General features: G+C 42.6%; 1 protein-coding gene across 1 annotated transcript in view; it reads left to right on the top strand.

Annotated features, from left to right (window-relative positions):
- Positions 1-24,693, top strand: part of DOCK2 (dedicator of cytokinesis 2) — a 407,160-nt gene that overhangs the window by 58,328 nt on the left and 324,139 nt on the right. The window contains exons 10-22 of the mRNA XM_027605817.2: positions 985-1,120; positions 2,934-3,009; positions 3,976-4,052; positions 4,608-4,733; positions 5,903-6,027; positions 11,367-11,465; positions 13,290-13,362; positions 13,475-13,578; positions 15,533-15,716; positions 15,845-15,942; positions 17,598-17,687; positions 18,717-18,817; positions 19,688-19,822. Coding sequence (XP_027461618.1) covers positions 985-1,120; positions 2,934-3,009; positions 3,976-4,052; positions 4,608-4,733; positions 5,903-6,027; positions 11,367-11,465; positions 13,290-13,362; positions 13,475-13,578; positions 15,533-15,716; positions 15,845-15,942; positions 17,598-17,687; positions 18,717-18,817; positions 19,688-19,822 — 1,424 coding nt within the window. The remainder of the gene's footprint in view (positions 1-984; positions 1,121-2,933; positions 3,010-3,975; positions 4,053-4,607; positions 4,734-5,902; positions 6,028-11,366; positions 11,466-13,289; positions 13,363-13,474; positions 13,579-15,532; positions 15,717-15,844; positions 15,943-17,597; positions 17,688-18,716; positions 18,818-19,687; positions 19,823-24,693) is intronic.

The following is a 24,693-nucleotide window of genomic DNA, read 5'->3' as shown; positions in this document are numbered from 1 at the left end:
ATGACCCCAGGGGAGCCCCTTGTCTTCTTTGTGTTTCAGTGTTCCCATGTATAAAATGGGGCTGCAATAATACTATCTGCTTCAGAGTGTTGTTAAGGATCAAACAAGACAATGGCTTATGAGAAACTTAGCACAGTGCATGACACATTAGCAGAGTTCACCATGTCAGCGGTCTTCTTTAAGGCACACACTGGAGTGCACTCCGCTGTCCCCCTTGAAGTTAACTGCGGCCACCTGCCTTGCTTTGGTCATTGAAATGCAAGCCAAGGTGATGTGTCTCTTCTGGGTGGAAGCTTTAAGGGCCAGTAGGTAATTTGCCACCTTCCCTTCCCCTGCTGTGGGGACAGTAGAAGCATGTGTTGTGATGAGATGGATCATCGGTCAGCTAGGAGCACAGGGTAGGTGGATGAGTGGGGCTCCCAGCCATCTGCATTGAGCAGGTAACCTGAGCTAGAAGTAAACTTCTGTTGTCTTATAAGCTCTGAGATGCTGGGATTGTTTGGTGCCACAACAACCCATTCCTGAAGGATATACATACATCAGGTGCTCAGTAAATGGTAACTGTTGGGGTTGTACCCTCTTCCTTTTGCTTCCTCCCTCAGTGGTGCTGAGCAGTGATGAGACGGATGAAGTCATCTGTGGCAAATGCTGTTTTGGATCCATCAGCTGGCATATAGGAAATGCCACCCGTATAGCTGATACTGTACTTCTATCCTTCTTTCCTTATTAGTTTGAAATTTGAAAATTGAAGAATTGGGATTGAACACCAGAGACCTGTCACTCAGTTTCCTTTCTAAAACTCACCTTTTTTAATCTATGAAATGGGTATGATCGTCCTGTTTTCTACCTTTCCCAGGACTAATTCTATGATTGGTCTGTGTATACTAAGTGCTAAGTACATCTCCCTACAATTTACTATTAGTGGGCTTCCTTTTCTACTTCTTTAGACACATGGTGTGTAACTATTCATTTCCTGCCCTACAGGATCTTGGAAACAAAGACCTCAACAGGGATAAAATTTACTTGATTTGTCAAATAGTCCGAGTGGGGAAGATGGATCTCAAGGATACAAATACAAAGAAGTGCACGCAGGGACTGAGGCGGCCCTTTGGGGTGGCAGGTAATGACACACTACACACCATAAACTTTTATCGAAGTGCATATTTTATATGGCTGAATTTTAAAGATTATTTCTTTTCCTCTCCTCCTTGCCCCCAACCCCCCAATTTATACCAGACAGCTCCTAATACCTACATTTCTGGTGACTAAATCACAATAATTGGTGACTAAGTCCAGATTTATGATGAAGGCAGTGAATAATGGATTCCTCGTGTCTGCAGCAGAGCACTGGGAGCATGGTGCCGTCTGAGCAGTTGGTGCCTTTGCTCCCCAGTGTCGTGAAGAAGGAAGAACAGTATGAGTGGGATCTAATTATGAGGAGCAAATCATTTTTAAAAAAATAACCGGGACAGGAAATGCAGTTACACAGTATGAGTCACTGGCCACACATCTAAATTCCAGATGGAAGCGGACATTGGGAGAGTTGGTGTGACCAAATGATGTTGCTTCCGAGCAACCTCACCTCTGCATGTTTCTCCGCCTTAGTTCTCTCTCTTGGGGTTTCTAAGACTTTATCATTCTTGTCCCACTTTTATGGTTTTTGTTAACTATAGCTGGCATTATTATTTACCTAATATAGTTCCTTTTAGTTAGTCCATTTTAAGTTAAAGTACCTTTTTTTCTTAAAAAACCCTTTAAAGACCTGTGGAAACAGCAATTTGATATGCCAGTTTTAACTCTTTTTATTAAAATATGCATTTTTAGTCGTGTACCATTTATGATGCCTCTATATCATATCAAAACCCACTGTTTCATGTTCCTCCTTTCAAGATACCCTGATCTGTATTCACACACCAGCTGGCTCTCCAACTAGCCCCCTGGCACTGCTTGCAAAGAGTTGGGGTGGAGAAGTTAGCTTATAAAGAGCTAACTCGTTTTTTTAATCAGGCATTGTTGCTAGCTAGCTAACTAGGTGACCTTGGGCAAGCACTTTTCCCAGGGCCTTAGTTTCATTATCTGCAAAATGAGAGACTTCGACCTGATTGATCTGTGCCCTGCTCTGAAATGCTGATTCTATATAAGGGATACTCCTGACATCACAATGTCCCTGTTAGGGCAGTAAGCGTCCTTCAACCTTTCCTCAAAGTGTGCCTTTGTCCCCAGCTCTAGTCTGCTCTCTCTTTTGGTTTCAGGTGACAACAATCTGGTATAACTGAAAAGTTCAGGCATAGATTGCTTCAGGCATAGCTGGGTCCAGGAACTCAAATTTATGTTTCACTCTGTCCTCTTGCTGGCTTATTCTGAAGTTGACTGTCCAGTCAGTTGGCAAAATGTGGGCCGTTCCAAGCTTGAATCCTACCAGTTTAGTAATCCAGGGGAAAGAAAGCACCCCTTTCCCGTGAGTTTTAGTAGAAGCCCCAGGAGCATAAGCATAGGCCACATGCTCATCCCCCTAAACACTTACTCTGGGCAGGGGGACGTGGTCCTCAGATTCTCAGGTCCTATAGGGAGTCACTGTGCTTGGGTTCTGTAGGTACGGTGGGCGTCCCATACATATATGTCAAATCCAAACCTACTTGTTTAATTTCGTAGCCATTGTTCTGACCCTCTCTTCTTGGCCTCTGCTAAACCAGTCTCTTGGATGTTTCTGTGGCTTGCTGACCTCCCAGCCTGTTTTTCCAGAAGTGTTTGTCAGGTGCTGCACATTATGAACCCTTGCGGTCTGTGTATTGCTTGACGCTGGCTTGCTTGCCTCTTTAAACTTCCTGACCCAGCCTCTTGTCCTACAGTCTCATCCTATTGACATGGTCTCCTGGGGGTAGGGGGGGGGCAATAAGCCATTAATAGCTTTTTTCTTTCCTTCTTCTTTTTAGTTATGGACATAACAGACATCATCAAGGGGAAAGCAGAGAGTGATGAAGAAAAGCAGCACTTCATTCCTTTTCACCCGTGAGAGATTTCCCATTTCTTCCCCTTCTCTGAACCCACACCCTTTCTCATTGAGGGCTGCTCAGAAGCAAAGCGAACTGATTCTCTGCGTTGATGGTAGCCTCATGGGGCCTCCCAAGAGGAGGGCAGGAAGAGAAGGATGATCTCAGTGCCAAGGCTCCTGAAACCAACCAGCTTTCACCCATTCTCTTATCGATGTTATTTATTCAACAGAGTTTGATTGAAAGCTGGCAGAGGGTTGGGCACTGCGCCAGGCACGGGGCATGAAGTGCTCAACAAGATAGACATGGCCCTGTCTTCATGGAGCTTATGTTTAGATGGGAGATTAAGCAGATAATCAACAAAAGATTAATTAATTACAAGTAATACGGGAACTACAACTCTGTCAAGCAACAGCTTATCAGGAACATGTAACAGGGAATTGTCACCTGGTTCTCATGGATAGAAATATTTGTGATTTTAGAGGAGGGTAGTGAGGAGGGTAAATGTCCTTTTCCTGCTCTAAAAAGGAGGGAGCCCCAGTTTGAGAATGTTGTCCTTACTTTGTTACACCAAAGATGTCCAAAGAGAATGGAATTTTGTTACTGGTCATGAAATCAGTGACTCCAGTTAAGGTATGTGCTTAGGACCGAGCAGGAACAGCTAGTCTTTGCCATCTTGGTGAACAGATGTTCCTTTTGAGGGCTTAGGAATCCTTACTTTCTAAGAGTCTTCTAGATTAAAAAAAAAAAAAATGGCCTCTACTTGTAGGAATGATATTTCCATATCTCAGAGCCATGTTGCTTTGTGAAAAAGAGAAATCTGATTCTTGATGGCATATATGTTGTCTGAGCTGGCATGGGCAGGCTTGCTTTTCACCTAAGGCGTATAGAGGGCCTGGGCAACTTTGTGGAGCACATAGAACCTCAAGATGGGGACCCCATGAGAGCACCATGCCAGCATTTTGTGCTTTCTTTTCCTTCCCAGAGTGACAGCTGAGAACGACTTCCTTCACAGCCTGCTGGGCAAAGTCACAGCCTCCAAGGGAGACAGTGGAGGGCAAGGTACAGTGCCATGATGTGCCGAGTGGGCTGGGCTCTGGTTTGGGAGCTTTTGATTCTCTGGAAAACAGATCAAAATCATAAACCCTGGGAAACATAACCTTCCTTCCAGACAGACCATTGTGAGAAATGGGAGCATGTGATCTATGGAAATGGATACCACATCTCCTGAATCTGGGAGGCATGTCCTAGTGCCCAAACCACATCTCCTATGTGTCAGACACCTTCATAGACCTCCTTATTGGATTTAATTCTTCCCACAGTGCTATGAGATAGGTGGTATCCACCACACTTCACAAAGCCTGGGTGGATGAATTTGACAGAAGCTGATGCTGCTGGAAGTAAGGAGTGGGATTCAAACCCACGGATGTCTGGCCCCAGAGCCCCTCTGCTTTCCACCTTCCTTCCTCCTCCTCCTGTGTTGGGTCATTGCATCTGTAATTGTTTCTCTCTGCTTCCAGCAGTCTACTCCAGAAAGAGCCCAAAGGGAGAGATGGTGGGAGGGTAAGACTGAGCACACCTTGAAGTTGGCTCTTCACGGTGGGCATTCCCTTCCAGGCCTCTGGGTGACCATGAAGATGCTTGTGGGTGACATCATTCAGATCCGCAAGGACTACCCACACCTGGTGGACAGGACCACTGTGGTGGCCAGGAAGCTGGGCTTCCCAGAGATCATCATGCCAGGTCTGGCCTTCCCCTGGGGTGGGGGGTGGTCTGGCTTGTCACAACCATTTTCTTTTTACAAAGTCAACTCCTTCCTTTTCAAATGCTTTTTCTTTATTTCTCTCCCTGAAGGTAACCACTGAAAATGATTTCTGTATATCCAAAAATCTTCCATACAGTCACGTAATAAACACAAGCACATAAATATATACACATGCACTTTTTACCCCTCACAGGTGGGATCACACTTCATATGCTTTATATACCATTACTTTATATGCTTTATATAGTATTCTGCAACTTGGTTTATCACTTAATAATTTATCATGGACATCCTTTCTACTTTACTACACATAGAATAATTCTATTCTTTTGGGGAGAATATGGTCATTCTCTTAAATTTTTAAACTATTTTTTTTATTACCAGAGGACTCCATGCCTGTTGTAAAATGTTCAAATAGCATGAAAAGGTAAAAAGTGAAATGTTAAAAGCTCTCTCCAATGTTTGTGTCCAGAAGTAACTGCTATTAAAATTGTCCAAACGTGTATATAGTAAAAGAAAAACAAAGAAGATTATATGATAGCACTGTTTTAGAACTTCTCTTTTTATCTAAACCTGTCTTAGACTTGTGTCCACCACTGCTCTCGCTGGTTTACTCCTTTCCACGGTGTATGGTGGTCCAACTGGGGGCCTGTGCTGTACCTGAGGCATCAATTCCTTGTGCATTCCCCTGTGGGGTTTTCAATTCTTATTGCCCTCCCCCCATTCCTGAAGACACTCCGAACCTCCTTCCTGACCCCATGTTCCTTGGACACTTGAAAAGCCACCCTATCTGCTTCAGCACAGTAAAAGATCTGTTGCCAAGGAGCTTTCCTTTGCCTTCCCAGAAGGTGTCACTAGAGGATGGAAATTCAATAATTTTAATGGAGAGAAGAACAGAACCAATTTTGACCATCCTACCTACCTTTTTGCAACTGATGTCCTAGCATTCCTCCACCCCCTCGTTACCTCTTTCTCCAGCCTCCCTGATGAGGAAACAATGCTTCTTTGAAACATGTCCGATTTTAATTTCATTAGTAGACGTCAAGGCAGGGCACTCACCCTCCCACCCCCACCCCTGTGCCTTCTAGTAAGTGTCTCTCCTGCAGTGAAGATGCCAACTCTTGTCTCTCCCTCCCTCTGCCTGCAGGGGATGTAAGGAACGACATCTACATCACTCTCTTACAAGGCGACTTTGACAAGTACAACAAGACCACACAGAGGAATGTGGAAGTGATCATGTGTGTGTGTGTGGAAGACGGCAAAACGCTGCCTGTAAGGGACCCTGCTGCTGCTCTGGGTTACCCAGCTGCCTTGGGTGCTTCTGCTCACAAAGATTTGCTTTTCCCATCCCAATCTGCTCTCTAAATGCCAGGTGCCTTCAGGATGGCCTCGAGTAACGTGAGCTACACCTTTAGAGCTTGGTTCGCACACTGGTCCATAGTAAGACCTTGTGTTAGTTTGGTTTTACATCAAAGCAGTTTTTCAATGTCTGTTTCTCCCCTTTCATGATCCCTTCTTTCTCTTTCTTTCTTTCTTTCTTTCTTTCTTTCTTTCTTTCTTTCTTTCTTTCTTTCTTTCTTTCTTTCTTTCTTTCTTTCTTTCTTTCTTTCTTTCCTTTCTTTCTTTCTTCTTCTTTTCTTTCTTTCTTTCTTTTCTTTCTTTCCTTTTGCTTGGCCTCAGCTTAAAGGTCAGCGTTTTGCTGTTAAAATGTTGTTGTCGTTGAAATCTGAGCTGGTTTATTCGGACAAAATCCATGGCAAGAAAAAGGATCAATACAGAGCCTTGGGCTGGTGTGGAGACTCAGGATGGCCTCAAAACAGACATTCCCAACACTTAATCCAACTCCCTAGTGCTCATCTAGAAATTCTGGTGGAAAGCCTTATTCGTAAATTGGTCTCCAGAGGGCCAACACAGTGTATTCAAGAATGCAAAGCACATTGCTATAAATATTTATACAGCATATGTCCTATATAATATTTCTCATGTGTGTTTACATTTATTTACTTATATTTCCTTTAAGGTTGTCAGCAATTGTGTCCAGTGTGTGGGAGGGTTCTACTTCTCAATTTCTCCTTTTGGAGTACTGAGCTGAAAATAAAATCAGCTCTCAGCAGCAGTTTCAGCGTGGGCAAAGATTCCTCTTAGGCCACAGTAGGTGATTGGATAGCACAGTGGGGTGGGGGCAGGAGTACTGATCAGTCATCTGCTCTAACCCTGGGGCCTGGGGCTCAGGCAGATTTTGCTACTCTCTACCTAAGAACATAACTAGCATTCACAGAGGAATTACTATGTGCCAGGTGCTGGGATAAGTACTATGCATTACCATTATTATTCCCATTTTTACAGAGGGGGAAACTAAACCCTCAAATGAAACAACTTTTCCAAGGTCGTAAAATTAGTACGTGGCAGAGATGGGGTTTGAGTCCAGGTTTCAGACCCTCTTAAATACTTCATGATAATGCCCATCCATTTAAAAAAAAATCCTCCAAGTTATTTCTCATTTCAAAAATGATGCTAATAGCCACTTCTTTCAAATTCTGGGAAGATTCACAATTATTTTTTGAATTTAAAGAAATCCCGTTGTGTTTTTGTTGGTAAAGATTGGCCCCATTAGTTACTACCTGGTTGAGCAAAAATCCAAGTGTTTAACTCATCCTCTTTGTTGGATTCTGAAAAGTAAAATAAGTGAAAGACACTTTGCTGAAAGGAACACAAAAGAAGAGCAGAGGGTTTTTATCGGAAAGGGAAATTGCATTTCATGAACGTATAGACCACTGCTTTGAAGTTATTTTTATCCAACTACCTGTTGGAGAACTTTTAAACCTCAGCTTCATTTTTTAAAAACACTGATAGCTTGCCTTCAGTGTTGCTGAAGGACAAATTAGAAGGAACAGTTAACAGGAAGGCAGACGTCTTATCTCACTTCTGAACCATTCTTCCTTCTACCCCTCTGCCACCTTTTCCAGTCACATCCTACCAGGCTGAGCAGACACACTCTTCAAAGATGAATATATAAGCAGGTATTCTGGGGGCTGAAATGGAGAGGTAACTATGGGGCATGGTGGTAATTTGCAGTTTCCTCTATTAGGCAAGTTATGGGGGAGTTCAGTTGACTGACTATTGAAAATTGCTAAGGAAGTCTGTGGGAGGCTGTTCTTTCTTTATTTGCAGAAATAAATATTACTGCCTAATTAAGTGTCAGGCAGCACACTCAAACACTTGATACTGGTGGGTTCCTGTGGGGTATCTATTTCTTTTCCTGCTCCAGGCACACACTGCCCTTGGCAGAGCAGGGCCAGAGGACAAAGTAGGTTACACTTATCCTTGGCTCACTTTGGGGTCTCAGTAACCTTGTTCAGGAGGGGCCATAGCAGAGAAGCTAATGGGTTGGGCTCTGGGATCAAATAGATCAGGTTCAAGTCCCAACCTCCCTTCCTAGTAGCTGTGTAATCTTGGGCAAGTTTTATTTGTCTATAAAAGAGGAATCATCATCTCCTCTTGGGGTTTCAAGTTAAACAAAATGGTACCAGCAAAGCACCTGGTTTGCAGTAAATACTCGGAAACAGGAAGAAGAGGTAACATTCAGAGAAGGCAGAGCAACTGGGCAGGAACCCAGGCAGTCAAATGGGCGATCTGATGTGGACAGATGCCTGAAGCAAGTTTAAGGAGAAGTGAGAAGGCTTCAATGCTAGGCCTAGAAACTTCTGCTCTTCTGAGACCAGCTAGCTTATGGGGATAGAGGCAGGGCATGGAGAACAGGGTATTGTAGTGCTTGAGACCATGAACTCTGGGGCCAGACAGCCAAGCTCAATTCCCAGTGAAGCCTTGATTAGCAGAATGACCTTGAACAAATTACGTAATCTCTCTATGCCTACAATTTTCTGTCTGAATAGTAGGAGACCAGCAGTTGCACCTTGCTTTTGTGAACATCAAGTGAGGTGATCTACATAATAGGTGTTCATTAAAATTAGCCATTATTACTAAATAGGAATGGTAGTCTTCTGGCTTCATTCTTGCCTTATGGATGATGACTGGCATCTTCCCAGGATGTGGTCTTATAGGTATAGAACACTCTGGCTCTTAAAATGCATTTGCATCCATGGTGTCATTTGTCCCTCCAGTGATTACTACCAGGGAAACAGTGCCTGTGTGAGGAGCCTGATTTTAACTCCTGCTAAAGTGTGTCTACCAAGACCAAGTCAGCATTAAAGCCTAGGCTTTCCTGATTCCTACTCAGATTGTCTTCAATTGACCTGAAACTAATGAGAAATTCTTACTGTTAATTGGGGACCGTAGGGGTGGGTAATGGGGAAAATTATTGAAGAGGTTTACTTGAGCATATATAAATTTATATTTTCTCTAAAACCGGGCTTAGTCCCTGGTCATGATTCTCGACACATGTGGAAACATTCAATTTTATCTTTGGTATGTTGAGGGTGAGGGTCTTAGGTCTTTCTCAGAGTAATACTGAATCTTTTTTTCTACACCCTTGGGTAATCAAAAACTTTTATCATCAAGATAGTTTTGTGGGAATCAGTTGCCTGCCATATAGCAATTTTACTTTTACCAGAGATATATGTGTATTTTCAGATTTTATAAGCTACATGGGATTCACTGGAGTTACAGAAACTCTAAGCCCATAAATGTCACTAGATATAAATCTTGGGAGGCTGGAAAGCATCTAGGTTGTTATGGAAGGAACACTAGACGAGATAGTGGGCCTGAGATGTATGCTAGCTCAGCTATCTTTTTGGGCAAGTGACTTAATCTCTCAGGGCCTCAGTTTACTCAGTTTTGAAATGGGGATAATAGAGGTGATCATTGGTGGTGGTTGTGAGGATTAGATTAAGTGAGGTAGTACGTGTAAAGGGCTTAGCATAATGCTGGACAAAAAGCAGTCTCTAAATGGTTAGAGTAAGTTTGAAAGCATGTTTATAGTTCAGGCCTCAAAAATTTCTGACAGACTTCATCCCATTGAAAACCAAGAGATTGTCTTTCCTCATTTTTAGTTCACTGGTTATTCTCATTTTTTAAATTTTTTTATAAAGATTTTATTTATTCATTTGACACACAGAGAGAACACAAGCAGGGGGAGCGGCAGGCAGAGGGAGAGGGAGAAGCAGGCTCCCCTCTGAGCAGGGAGTCCAATGTGGGGCTTGATCCCAGGACCCTGGGATCATGACCCAAGCCGAAGGCAGACCCTTAACCAACTGAGCCACCTAGATGCCCCAATTCTTGTTTTTTTTTAGAGGTTAATTCTGAAAGGACCCTATATCCTTATTTTAAAATGGATTCAGTTTGGCTGCGAGTACCATCAATCATTCTTGCCCAACAGCTCAGAAGTAAAGAGGGAGAATTCCAGGGAGAGAGGCAGGATTCTCCTCCCCACGAGTTAGCGTCTCTCATTGGGGGTCCTAGAGTGCTCGTATGTGGCCCGCTTTGGTCACTTAACCTGGTGGTGTGATGGTGGGGGTGGTGGTGTCAAGGATCTGTTGGTGAATCTGATGGGATCTGGTAAGGAGCAAGGAGTCTGTCATCCTAAAAATGCCCAGAGGCACACAGTTTTGCAGTTTGGGGGCTAGGGGCTCCAAAATCAATCCTTATGTCCCTAGATCTCTAGAGACTGGAGGTAAAATTCTTAGGCCCTTTCTGGGAAACCCTAGCTTAGAACTTGCTTGGGGGCCGAACAGCTAGAATTAACAGAGAGAGATAGAATTGGGGGCTGATAGACTCTGTTAGAAGATAATTTTCCTTGTTACTCTGAGGGTGTGTTTTATGGAAAACAAAAAATATCTTATATAGGTATGCTTGCTCTGCTCGTTCTCTGCTCGGAATATCTTTCCCACATTTTTGCTCAAAGCCAACTTTGAATCTTTCTTCAAGATCCTCAGCTGTCATCACCTCCAAGAAATCTTCCCTGAATCGTCAGGCTGCACTTAAGGATCTCTTCTCTGTGCCCCATTGTAGTAAACACATATGTCTGTCATCACGTTGTGTTGTTCAGTGATTTGTCTGCTTATCTAATGATCCCTCCCCAAAACTGAAGTCTCATGTCAGGTTTAAATATCTGACTCCTGCCCATATCCCAGTGCTTGGCATGGGCCTGATACCAGAAGATGCTTGGTAATGGTGGGGCTCCCTCACGCCCCTCTGTCCCTGTATCTGTCTGCAGCCCGGTCTCCTTCCCCTTACCCAGCTTTCCTGTTAGCATCAGAATCCATCAGAATGAGCTCTGCTTGACTGATCTGAGCCTGTTTGTAAACTTTGTGCACATTCGGATTTAAGAAACAAATAGGATTAATAAGACTGGCAGCCTGCAGTAACTCCAAGGCTGGTTACCATTTACAATGAGCAGTCATGTCAGTGCCTGGTGTGCTCCAGTGGTTTCCAGAATGCAAGTAATAGAATTTCTGTAGTTAAGCAGCTGTCACTCCTGGGGCCAGGGATGTTCATGTATAAGTCTGTAATGTAGAAGGGTATCTGGTGGAAGGGTTGGTAAAGGGAGGGTTTTCTCAGACCCTAAGGCCAGTGTTGGCCTTGGGGCCGAAACTGCCCAAGCACAGAAAATGGCAATTCTGTAGTGTTTTTTCTCTTTGTTTTTCTTGGGTCAGAATGCAATTTGCGTGGGAGCTGGGGACAAGCCCATGAATGAATATCGGTCTGTTGTGTACTATCAAGTCAAACAACCACGGTGGATGGAAACAGTCAAGGTAATAATAATAATAATAAATAATAATAATAATGATAGCAGCAAACACATATCTAGGGGCTCTGAGACACCGCCCTAAGATCTGGAGCAATACCCTAGTGTGTGTCCAGTGGTGTGTCCAGTGTGTCCACTGTAAGGCAGTGGAAATTGTGGCCCAGTGGGTGAGTACCCTGATTCTCTTGATCCTCCTTCACTGACCTAGAATCAGCCATTATAGGATTGTCAGATGGTCTTCTTGCGCACAGTGCCTAGCCCACCAAGCTGTGTCATTCCACTCAGCAGTAAGGAGCGACAGAGCTTGCAAGTGAACGTGAGGCTATAAAAGCCCACTTAATGCCTGAAAGATATCATCTTGGGAGGGTGCTTGAGACAAAAGTGGCATTAATCACAAATATTCACATTACCAGATTGTCACACAAAGCAGAAGGGAATATCGTGCATTGGAAGAAGAATTTGGAATTAATTCAGTGAACAGTGGAGCTTGAACACAGCTTCAAATATCTCTGCCTTGTAATTAGTAGCAGTCTTTATTCATCCTCTGCTCTGAACCCAAACACAAGATGTTCACATAACTTCCTTTTCTGAGACAGCTCTCCAAACCTCAGTGGTTCTTGCCTGGTCACCTATATTCCCATTTTCCTCAGTGGGTCTCCCTGAACTCACTACACTCACTCTTCAAAATGATGACCTGCCCAACTTTGGGGTCAGAAAGCTATTGGACCAAGTTGGTCTTCTCTTTTCTGTGTTCTCTCGTACTCTAATTATTTCTCTTTGCTAGCCCTTATCAAGTGGTTGTTTAAATATGTGTCTCCCCATGTGAACCGTGAGCTTTTGGGTTGCGGGGCCTCTGCCTTGCATCAGCAAGGCCAGCGTTTCACATGACTGTGGTTTGGAGTGGCCATTTGATTCACAATGAAAGAATGAATTGGACTGCAGTCACCCAGGAGGCTCTCAGTTCCTTTGTTCTGTCTGAATTCACAAATGGTGGACCTCTTCAGGTTCAAATTTCATTCTCTGGAGCAGAAAGTGTCCCAAAGTATATAACTGTTTGGCTTTTAATAGTCATCTATACAGTGTAAACTTGTCCCTTTTAAAAATCAAGGTGGTTTCCTCACAGGTAGCTAAGCTTCTCTGTTTTGGCTTCAATTGCATGTTACAGAGAGAGCTGTGAGGTGTCAGGAAGTGGGCAGTCCAGAGCCAGGACTGATGGCCCTCAATTTAGGGTGCGACAGACCACCCACCGGACAGTGAAACTGGGGTGACTGAGGACTGAGTGATTTGGCTTAGTGTCTTCAGAGGTAAAAGCATCTGGGTATCTGCCCAGCCAAGGATGGGAATGAGCCCTAGGATTTTTTGAAATATTATTGGAGTCAAGCATTTTTATGAATTTGCATAAACAAGTGTTCTCAAGCATACCCCCTAATGACGATTGTTAATTTGCTAAGCCCTGCTGCAGTTGCTAGAACTCCTGGAGTGTGTAAAGAAAATGTGCATTGTGCAGTTTGCAGTGCATCAATTCCTGTGCTTAAGTTATGTGACTTTTATATCAATTTGGGGAGATTCATTTTAACCCACTGTAATTTACAGACCTCTTTTCATTGGCTAGGAATGCAATTTGCCAAATGGATTACATTTGGTACTTTATTTTCTCTTCATAGCTAGTTCTTATGTAATTTATTTACAGTTCATCAGGCTTGATGGATGGGTAATAAATCAGCATGCAGCTCTCTCAGTTAAATGGTCAGGCTGCCTTTTGGGGGGTGGGCTGGAGTGGGGAGGGCTGTTTAACTCATTGTCTTCTGAGCTCTGGTTTCTGCCTACCAAGGTGGCTGTCCCTATTGAAGACATGCAGAGGATCCATCTGAGATTCATGTTTCGACATCGGTCATCCCTGGAATGTGAGTACCTGACCAAATGGCATCTCTGAAGCTCCCCTAAGGGGAGAGGAGTGGGATAACTGGGTGGTCCATATGTCATTTTTTTTTCCTGACCTCACAATGCTATTTCCAGCTAAAGATAAAGGAGAAAAGAACTTTGCCATGTCCTATGTGAAGTTGATGAAGGAAGATGGGACCACTCTGCAAGATGGATGCCACGACTTGGTCGTCCTAAAGGTACCATATGTTGGAATTAACTCTGCAGTGAGTGGGGCTCAGGAAGCCAAGGGAAGATGGCAGGATTGCTTAGTGGTTAACAGTAGGGACCACAGGATCACACACACCAGGGTTCACCAGCTGTGTGCCTCTGTGCAAAGTCTTAATTTCTCTGCCTCTGTTTCCCCCTCTATGAGCCCTCAGTGAATAATTGTTGAGTGAGTATCACATGAGACCGCTCATGTAAACACAACCATGATGGGTACATAGCACCTTGAATAAGTGGAAAAGGTTATTGTTACATACAGAATGGGCTATTGACTCTGTAAAGACCCCTGTGGGTTGTATAGAAGACCAGCGAGAAACATTTGAGAGCTCGAAACTAATGGAAACATATCAGAATCTGGGGTCCCAATCCTGCTGCTGACCAAATCTGGAGTCATCTCACACATCTTTCTGAGTGTCCATTTCCTTTTTCTTAAGTGTGATGGTAATATTTATGACAAACCAGCGAGATGACCCACGTGGAAGGGCTGTGTATAAAAGGGTATGCAGATATCGGCCATCATTATTTTACATCATGAGACTTGTACTGTTTTCGAGAAGTAGGAAGTGTTTATCTTGATCTCACCTGCTTGCTTTCCCACAACCCCTCTTGTGGCAGTGGAATGCCTATGCTCGCACCTGGCTAGAGACAAAACATGTGCTTGTGAAGGAGGACAAGGCTAAGCCATAGGCATAGGGATCCAACACTTGTCCTTGGCTTTCTCAGCCTTGGGGCTGAAAACACCCTTTTGCCTATGGTCTCCATGGCAAACACTGCTCCATCGAGGCTTCATCACCGACACTCTTTCCTGAATCTCTCTGGCTTTTCTGGAAACCCCCACCGCCTTCTTCTGCACGGCTGCTCTCTTCTCATTTATGGCACATCAAGGTAGTTCTTGCCTTGAAAGCCATTCTTCCCCAATGGACTGTGAACTCATGGCGGGGGGGGGGGGGCAGCGGGGGAGGGTGGTGGTGATGGCGGAGGTCCAGTTATAGTCAGTTTGCAATGTACTCATTTTTCTTAGGTCTCAGTTTCCTCATTTGTAAACTGACAATGATAGCAGTGTCTACGACAGTGATGATAGCAGTTGTGAGGTTTAAATGAAATGAACCAAGGCATGTAAAGCACTTAGAGCAGGATCCAGTACTGAGTAAGGGCTCAGTAAACATTAACTCCTGTAATGCCTACCTCTAACCATGCATTTCCACATGCCAAGGGACTTAGGTGTCTCTCAACTCTGCTAAGAGCTCTATATGCATTATGCCCATTTAGTCTGCCCCAAATTTCTGGGAGCTAGGTAATATGGTTAATCTTCAGTTTAATCATGAGAAAAATAACACGCAGAAAGACCAAGCATAGGCAAGACTTGTGAATGGTAGAACAGGGTCTAGATCCCAGGACTTTCAGACTTTAGTGCCTTTGCTGTTAACTTTTCCTTTAAGCTGATTCCTTATCTTGCTGGTAGGCATGTATTAAGACCTCAAGAAATTTAGGGACACCTGGGTGGCTTAGTCAGTTAAGCATCCAATTCTTGATCTCAGCTCAGGTCTTGATGTCAGGGTTGTGAGTTCCAGCCCCGCATTTGACATCATGCTAGGTGTGGAGCCTACTTTAAAAAAAAAATCTCAAGAAATTTAGGAGGAATCAAAATGGCCTGTCAGGGAAATCTTCAATTCCCTTCATGCTGTTAATGAAGTCCATAGAGCCTTCAACTGGTTGGTCAATCCCTTTTCCATTAATGTAACGTGGGGTTCTTGCCTCTTTTGTAGAAAAATAGCCCTACCATACCAGCTGTTTATTGCTTCTCTGATGATTTTTTCTGATTCTGACTCTCTGCACCTTACAATATGTAAGCTGGCCACTGCAAACTCTATGTGGCATTGGGCATGTACCCCTGGCTGGGGGAAGTAACCAAGGTATTGTTTCCAGGGGGAGAGTAAGAAGATGGAGGATGCCAGTGCTTACCTGACCCTTCCTTCTTATCGACACCATGTGGAAAACAAGGGGGCCACCTTGAGTCGAAGCTCCAGCAGTGTTGGGGGTCTCTCCGTCAGCTCCCGAGATGTGTTCTCCATTTCCACTCTGGTGTGTTCAACAAAGCTCACCCAAAACGGTAATGAAAGCATCAAGAGTTGTATATATGTAGTGTGCATGTGGATGTGTGCATGGGTAAGCCCAGGGAGGTCCTGAATGGACATTTTAAACCAAGAATAGTAATTCTGCTTCTGGACTCTATTTCAGTGGGCTTGCTGGGTTTGCTGAAGTGGCGTATGAAGCCTCAGCTGCTACAGGAGAACTTAGAGAAATTGAAGATCGTCGATGGAGAGGAAGTGGTGAAGGTTAGTGGGGCTTCATTTTGTTTGTCTTCCTCCACCAGTGACAGAGCTTTAAATCATGGGTAGCTCTGGGAGGGGAGTGGCAAATGAAGTGTTGAGGGAGATGGGACTTTTTCTCTAACAGTGGGACACAGTGTCCCAAATTGCCATGAGGAACCTTTACTGGAAATTCAGAGGCTGATTTGGTTCAATGATGCTGAATGTTGAGTGGTAGAAAACTGTGGTTGTGTTCAATTCCTGGAAGGAGATCAGCCTGGGTGTAGATCTCAGCTCAACTGCTTGCCAACTTTATGTGATAGTATTGTGGATATGACATATTTTGTAGAGTGGTTGTGAGCATTCAAGGCAATAATATTTAAAAATTACTTAGCATAGTCTCTTACACAAAGTACATAATATTGAGCTGAACATGTAAATCATACAGAGTTCAATAAATAGTAACTATTAATTATTTTTGTTGGTATAAGTTGCTGTAATAGTTTGATGTCTTAGTACTACTTACATGTTACTATTAGAAATAAAAAGTATTCTTAGTTCCTGCTGCTTACAGAGCATTATGCATTATACATGAAAGAGGGAAAGACATCAGGGCTCGCATTTTAAGTGAAACAAGCAGAAAACAATACAAATGTCAGATGTATTGTTGTGTCCACATGGTGTTAGAGAATATAGTGTCTGAGGTGTAGATTTAATTAAGCAACCCTTCTCTCCAGTTCTATGGGACAAGTGTTTCCCATAGGTCTTAGTGATCTTGTTTCCATCAGGAACTTGGTCCAGCTAGAAACTCTGAGATTAAACATCTTTATTTGGTAGATGTGTGTTTTCAGGAACTATAGGAAATATTGACCCATCCCTTAGGAAGGGAGAGTATCATATTTTAGTTAATTTTCCATACATGAAGAAGCAATGGTAGAATTTTCAGATCAGTGCTTTAAATGTGCACTATTGACCCACCTACCTGGTTTAGCAGTAGTGGGAAAATTCTCTAGACATCCTGTCTATCACCTTTGGGCAGCTTGGAGAAGCATCTTGGGGGGAATTACATTATTTCCACCTTTGCATTCTTTTTTATTTTTCTAAAAAAGATTGTTACTGAAGTATATAATACAGTAAAATACGTACAGAGCACTTACCCTAAGAGTAGAGTTCCCTTTATTTTTACACACTTATATATCCATTTACCCACCCTCTAGATCAAGACACAGAACACTTTTGGAATTGCAGTAGGTTCCCTCATACCCCTTCTCAAACTCCCCTATGCTGACTGCCATGATAGATTTTTTTTTGCCTGTTTTTGAATTTCATAAAAATAGAGTAATAAATAATGTACATTGTTGTGTCTGACTTATCTTACTCTACACAGTTCTCTGGAGGTTATCCTCATTGTTGCATGTAGAAGTAGTTTGCTCTTTTTTTTTTTTTTTTTTGAATCACTATGGAGTATTCTGTAGTATTAAAATGCTGCCATATGTTCATTCATGCTGTTGGTTGACAATTGGGTTGCTTCAAGTTCTGGCTTTTGTGAAGAAAGCTCCCTGCACCTTTTGAATGCAATGTGTGGTGGATGTGTGCTCTCATTCTCTTGGGGATACACTGAGGAGTGGGATTTCTGGGTCACCTGCACTGTTTTTTAATGTGACCTTCATTATTTTGTCCAGTTTCTCCAGGATACTCTGGATGCCCTCTTCAATATCATGATGGAGCATTCTCAAAGTAATGAGTATGATATCCTCGTCTTTGATGCTTTGGTAAGAAAGAGGGGAAAGATGTTTAGTGACATTAGACATTAATGTCTGTCTCACTGTGAGAACGCTGAGAACTTGTGGCCTTTGTGGTCCTTTTCATGAAGTTTTTTGGAGGCATTGTAACTTTCAGCAACAAGAGCAATGAATGAATGAGCTGCTGGGGTTTTTGTTTGTTTGTTTGTTTCTAGTTCATTTGAAAGCATGGCAGGGTGAGTAAAAGGGGAATTTTAAGTGTTGATGTCATATCGGCACTGGTTGCAAGTACATGAAGCTGGATACCATGAATAATGGCTTCAGCTTTCCATGCATGCTGGGAGCTAGTCCTTGGCCAGGTCGTGAAGCATCCAAAATGTTTCCTATCTTCTTTCTCATAGTCTCCAAGTTACAAGTGTCATTACATCCTCCTGGCCACCAGAATGTTTTATGGTGGCACTCCATCTCAACCCTTCCTCTTCCATCTTCCCAAATGGTCTCTTCCTCCTCTCTGTCCTAACTCATGTTTTCTCAGTGTCATGTCCACACTAGGATATCAATAAAGTTCAATATGTTAACTACTTGTGTCAGTGACATTTACATTTTAAAGAAATTACTTGGAGACAACTGTGACTTAATCTAGTGCTTCCCAGAAGGTCTCCTGGAAAGGCCCTCAAGAAAGATGCTTTGTGACAAAAAAGATCCTGGATTAAATAACTCTTAGGGAAGTGCTGGACATTGTATGACCCTCTCAGAGATTCACAATGCATGTAGACATGTTAAAGACTCTAAGAACCCTGCAGTAAAGAAGTCAGTCCAACGATGATATCCTCAGATTTGTCAAACTTATCTGACCATGAAACACTTTTATCCTATGACACCCTGTAGCACACTTCATGGAATGCTTTTTAGAAGAGGATTAATGAAAAGGACGAACAGTATATTCATGAGCTAATTCCTGAGCAAAATCATTTTGCTGGAGGTTCAGTTATGCCATGTGAGTATGGCTTCCTGCCTGGGGTCTGACCCCCAAACACTGATTCTTTGAATCTTCCTCAGATCTACATAATAGGACTCATTGCTGACCGGAAATTCCAGCATTTCAATACCGTTCTGGAGGCTTACATTCAACAGCATTTCAGTGCGACCTTGGCTTACAAGTAAGTTACTGTATATATGCGGATTTCTTGTGCACCTCTTACTTTACCTGCCAGGATGCCTAGGGCACAAGGAACTTGAGTATTTTCCTTTGCACCAGGCTGTGTGAGTCCTCCCTTTACTGATAAAACCCCATCTATGCTGGGTTATTTGGATTAAATAAAACTATGCAAACCCATAGGTCAGAATGAATATTTTATTGTGGTAGAAGTACATGAAAGCATTCATTCAGTCAGTCAGTCAGCTATCATTTATTGAGCAGCTACTTGTGGTAGACACTCGCATTCAGAGGTTAGGGAGGAGAAAGCACACAGGCCAGGTAGCCCATTATAACTTGGGTACAGGGGGCTGATGGTTATAGATGGGAGGTGATAATGGAGAGGTTGGGAGAAGCCAGTTTGTAAAGGGCCCTTGAAAGCTGGGCTGAATAGTTTGAAGTCGGCCTGGCTGGTAATGAAGAAACATGGAAAGTTTCTCAGCAAGGGAATTCCATAATATTATTAGAACATTTTCTGTAGGAAGGAAATGCTGAAAAGAGCATTCTCACCACCATTATTCCCACTCATACTCTGATTGTGACTAGTTTTCCTAGTCAAAGGATTTTTTTTTCCTCACTAGTTTTTCCTTTGCTGACTTTCTATGGGCAGGAAATACTTATTCACTCCCTGTGTTAAGTATAAATATAAATATGTGTGTGTGTATATATATATATATAAAGCAGAGTTATTTTTATGGCTGCAAATGAGTGAGTAAGCTGAGCTATACCACCACCTTTAACCTTTGATTGAATGCTTTATAATTTATGGAGCAAACTAATGATCACGCTGTGGGCTGGAAAGAGATGTATTTTGAAAATATAATCCTTTATTCAGGAAATTGATGACGGTGCTGAAGACTTACTTGGATACCTCCAGCAGAGGGGAGCAATGTGAACCAATCCTAAGAACTCTGAAAGCTTTGGAATATGTGTTCAAGTTCATTGTTCGGTCGAGGACATTATTTTCACAGTGAGTGCTTGTTATGTAAGAGTGATTGATTAGTTCTGCATTTCCTCCAGGATACAATAGTATTTGTGTCACTGGAGAGATTCTTTTATAAAATTACAACCAGCCATTGATCAAAAACAACTTAAAAATCCAACATAGAGTTATGAATAGGTTATAATTGTTCCCTCTAAGCTCATTCAGGGAAAAATATAAATCTTAACATGTTATAGAGTTAGGTTTTATCCAATGAACTTGATTTGTGATTTGCGCCTCTTCTGTGTTTCATCTATCATTCTTCATTTGATCTGAGATAGAAAACTTTCCAGGAATCTTCAGTGATAGAGGTGCTGGGAGTGGAGAGAGCAGAACTTGGGGAGTTTGACAGTTATTTGGCTCTAGGAGGTTGTGCATGACAGATGAGCTGGTATTTGCAGTTGATCAGTCTATCCTTGAGATCCTAGTAGCCAACAATTGAGCTGACATGTTAGAATTCCTAAGAGATTTGATGTTTGATGAGCAGTATTACAGAGGTTAGCTGTTCTTTTGAAGGGCTTCAGAGATAGAGGCATTCAAATGAAACCTGCAAAAGAATAATTTATGTTCATCCTGGCTCTAAGGCAAAGTTAGGCAGGCAATTAGTTGTGAATATATGTATGATCAAGTGGTTGTGTGTGATGGGAAAACATACATGGAATGTATTGCCTGGATTCTTATCAATGCAAATGAAGAGCATTCAACTCAAACTGATTTAGGCAGAGTAGGACTTTTATTTTATTTCACATTTTTTAAAAATCCAGAAGATAATTGGCCTCAGGCATGACTGGATCCAGATACTCAATGCCTTCAGGATAGTCTCTGTCTCTCTAGATCTTGCCTCTGGGTCCTGTGCTAAGGGTCATGTGCTAAGGTTTTAACAGTCTGACTAAGGAAATGAATATGCAGATTGTATGGTCATGGTCTCATGTGTACCTCTGGAGCATGTGCTAGGTCAGCCACATATGGTATAGACTTGTTTTGCTGGAGAAAGTAGAGATCTGTAGTCATCATTTTGACCATGACAATGGATGGGCTACAAAAGTTTCATACTCAACAAGGCATCTGAAATATGAATCATTTTGGATGCTCAAAACATTCTTTGAGATTACAGGTGAGAATTGGAAGAGATGAATGTCTTGAACCATGTCACAAAACATATGTCATGTGCATTATTCCTTTTTTTAAAGTTTATTTTATTTTTTAAATTTAATTTTATTAAAAAATAAATTTACTTTAATTTTATTTATTTTTATTTAAATTTTAGGCAGTTTTATACAGTATAATATTTGTTTCTGGAGTAGAATTCAGTGATTCATCACTTAGATACAACAGTGAATCATAACTAAAGCCCTCCTTCGTACTCATCATCCATCTAGCCCTTCCCCTACCTGCCTCCCTTCATCAACCCTTATTCTTAAAGTGAAGTATCTGTTTCCTCTCATTTGCCAGTTAGTCAAAGTAGATACTGTGTATTAAAGTCTTAGGGGTATTCTTCCATGTTTGAGAGATACTTGTCAATTATTTGAAAACCAGTGGGTCTTTCTAAGGATTGAGTTTCTTGGAGGAGTTCAAGGATTCAAACATTTTAATTCCAGATTAATAGGCAAGGATATCTTATCTCATCTTGCAAGTGAGAACTTTAGATTTACAAGAAGAACATATATTCTTCATTTATCATATCTTCTGACCCAGTTTTTCCTTTTGGTTTATTTATTTTACTGTTTCTTCCTTCCTTCCTTCCTTCCTTCCTTCCTTCCTTCCTTCCTTCCTTCCTTCCTTCCTTCCTTCCTTCCTTCCTTCCTTCCTTCCTTCCTTCCTTCCTTCCTCCTTCCTCCCTTCCTCCCTTCTCCCTCCGTCCCTTCCTTTCTTTCTGTCCTATCTCTCTTAGTCTTTGTCTCTTCCCTCTGCTGGAGCAAAGAGTGTTTATACATTTGTTTTCTTCTTCTCTGCCTCAAGGCATGTCATCCTGCAGAATCTCTAGCTCTTCATTCAGTGTAAATTCAGTGCTGCTGGAACTCTAAGTGACTTTTGGCTTCTTAAGGAGTGGGGTGCTCTGTTATTTCTTGCTGTATCCCCAGAAGAGCATATAGAACATCATGGATACTCATGAAATACCTATTGGACAAGGTGCATTTTGGGGGGTAAGAGATGCCTTTGGTCAGAAGAGATGCCTCTAAAATAATCCAGGCCCAATCTTGAATTCTTTTTCATGAACAAAGTGTAGGCTGACCTGCAAGAAAGGTCTAAGACCTCATGCTGAGGGAAGGTAGTAGTTTTCCTGTATCTTGTTCATTTTAGAATCTTTGTCAATGGTTTGCTCTCTAGTGCAGCATCAAGGACATCAGGAAGCAATGGAGGTATTTCCCCATACTAGGAGAGCCTTTTACTTGGGAAACTAGAAAATAGAAGGTTTGAAATTTCTAAGCCAGCTGGTGGGAAATCATAATATAATTATTGCTTTGGGGACTTATTGTGTCTGGTATTGTGTTCCTGTTTCCTGTTATTTCTTTTTCTTCTTTCCTCCTGTGCATAATTCGGCTGATCTAGCTCCCATTAGCTGTTCCCTTGCCATTCTTCTTTGCACATACTGCACATGAGCGCTTGCAAGGGCTAAGGATTACCCTGTATCAGTATGCAGGATGCTCTTGGGTAAGGGAGGAAGAGAAGTTGTTGAGAAAGATTGGATTTCTTAAGGATTATTTATTTCTATCACATAGTCAAATAATGTGGTTTTCTTTTCCCCTCTCCTTATGTCACTGGCTCCTGAGTCAAAGTCTGCAGCAGGTGTCTTTGGGCATCTACCTGTGCCATAGTTGCAATGGAAGCTGGCAGAGCAGGTTCAAGTTTTTGCCATAGGGAGGCAGGCTTAAAAATATAGGAAGTGTGTCCAAAAGACGGTTGGTAGCCATCAATATGACCATTATCCATTAGGGTTTTCTGGACTGACTAAGCCTCTGGGAGGTATAAAGCATAGTAAGAAACAATCAGAAAGGGCTGAAGTGATTATCTTCTAGGCATTGAGCTTCTTTATAAAATTCCTTGCAGTTCTTTTTATCCTGAAGCTCAGACAACCAGCTGAGCTGATCCCCAAGATTTCTGAGCTGTGGAATTACTCAGAGTCCAGAGCACACTATGCTTCTCTGAGTCACATGATATGCACACTGAAAAGCTTCCCTTCCTGCTGGCCAGGCACATAGAAAATAAGGCTACAGCCCTTCTCTCTCTACAGGAGAGAAAATCCAGAGCACGGTGCTATAGTGGGATTTGCTGCCACTTGTCTGTGTTCCTTACAAATCCTAATGCTGCCATAGGCTAAAGGATGGGGGGAAATGTGGAGCACTGGTTATATTCATGTTGTGTTGGTCTGTGTTGGCTCAGTGACGGTCAGTGTTCACACTAGACAGACCTGGGAAGGAGTCATATGTTTGTCCCTGTGCCCAGCTTACTGAGTGACCTGGCCTGTCTGAACCTCAGTTTCCTCATCCATAAATGGGGATAAACCAGTTCTTAGTGTTTTGATGATGAAATGAGATTACACGTACAAAGTTATCCATGTAGTATCTGGTACTTAATTTCATAAACATAACAAATGTTACTTGCTCCCATGTTTTTACCTAGGCAAGACAGCAAGGGGCTTATTTCAAAAACTCAGATTTAAATTAATAAATGATGTCTTGATCCATGCCCAAAATTTGGCTTATAGTTCACGGTATCCTAAACCTTTCTTATTGTTTTTGTTTGCTTGTTTGTATATTTGTTTTTATGGAGGAAGGGATATGTTTACCAGGTGTCTGCTTTTTGCGGATCACAATGTAGGGACTTTTATGGCTCCATGAATTCCCCTTGGTCTGTTTGCTGGCCCACTGGCTGGCCCCTGCTTGTGTCTGCAGTGTGTGTGATCAGGCCCCTTGGGCCCAAGCAGCCACATACCCAGCTCTCTGCTCCCGGCTTGTGCTGCCTGTCTTTGCTTTTGTGTCCTGCCTCCTGCTCTTGTTAAGGATCTGCTTACTCACTTCTTGCTTCCCTCTCCTTCTCCGTGTGCTCCCAGTCTCCTGGGGCTGCTCTTCCATCCACACACTCCTTCACCTCCCTTATTCCCACTGCCTCTGCTATGAGAGGCAGTCAGCTCAGTGGTTGAAGGCACAGTTTTTGGAGCCAGCTACTTGGGTTTGAATTCTGCACTGGAACCCTACCACCACCATTTACTAGTGTTTATGACCTTAGGCAGATTATGTAGTGTGCCTCAAGCTCAATTTCCTTGTGTATTAAACAAGCACATATGTAAAAACCCTTTTGGGTTGTGGTGCAGACTGAATGAGTAAATGGGTGTCAGGCACTTAGCACAGTGCCTGTCGCGGAGCAAGCCGCCACGGCCATGGTGATTATTACCTGCTAAATGCATTTCACTTATTTTCTCCATTAGTCTTCATAAAAATCCTATGGAGAGCCTCATCTCCCCACTTCATCTCATCCGAGTCCTCACTGACTCCATGCCAGCTGCACAGGCCTCCTTGCTGTGGCTCAAGCTCCTAACGTAGAGCCTGGGCACCTTTTCCTTCATATCTGCTTGCTCACTGCCTCTCCTCTTCCACATCCTCGCTTAAATGTCTCCTTTACTACCCTACTGAAAATCGCAACTTCTGATTCCCCTCCCTCTCACTCTGTTTTTGGTCTTTTTTTCCCTCCCCATAGAACTAATTACATGTTAACATACTAGACGATAATTAATTATGCTTCTGTTTACTGCCATCTCCCTGCTAGAATGTCAGCTCCAAAGTTCCTGTCTTTGTTTTGTACTGAGAACAGTGCATGGCAGCAATTGACACTTGTCCAATGTGAAATGGGACACCCTTTCT

This window comes from Zalophus californianus, chromosome 5, assembly GCF_009762305.2.
Source record: "Zalophus californianus isolate mZalCal1 chromosome 5, mZalCal1.pri.v2, whole genome shotgun sequence".
NCBI classification, from domain to species: domain Eukaryota; kingdom Metazoa; phylum Chordata; class Mammalia; order Carnivora; family Otariidae; genus Zalophus; species Zalophus californianus.
The sequence above is the reverse complement of the archived record's forward strand: the minus strand, read 5'-3'. Positions and strand labels throughout refer to the sequence as shown.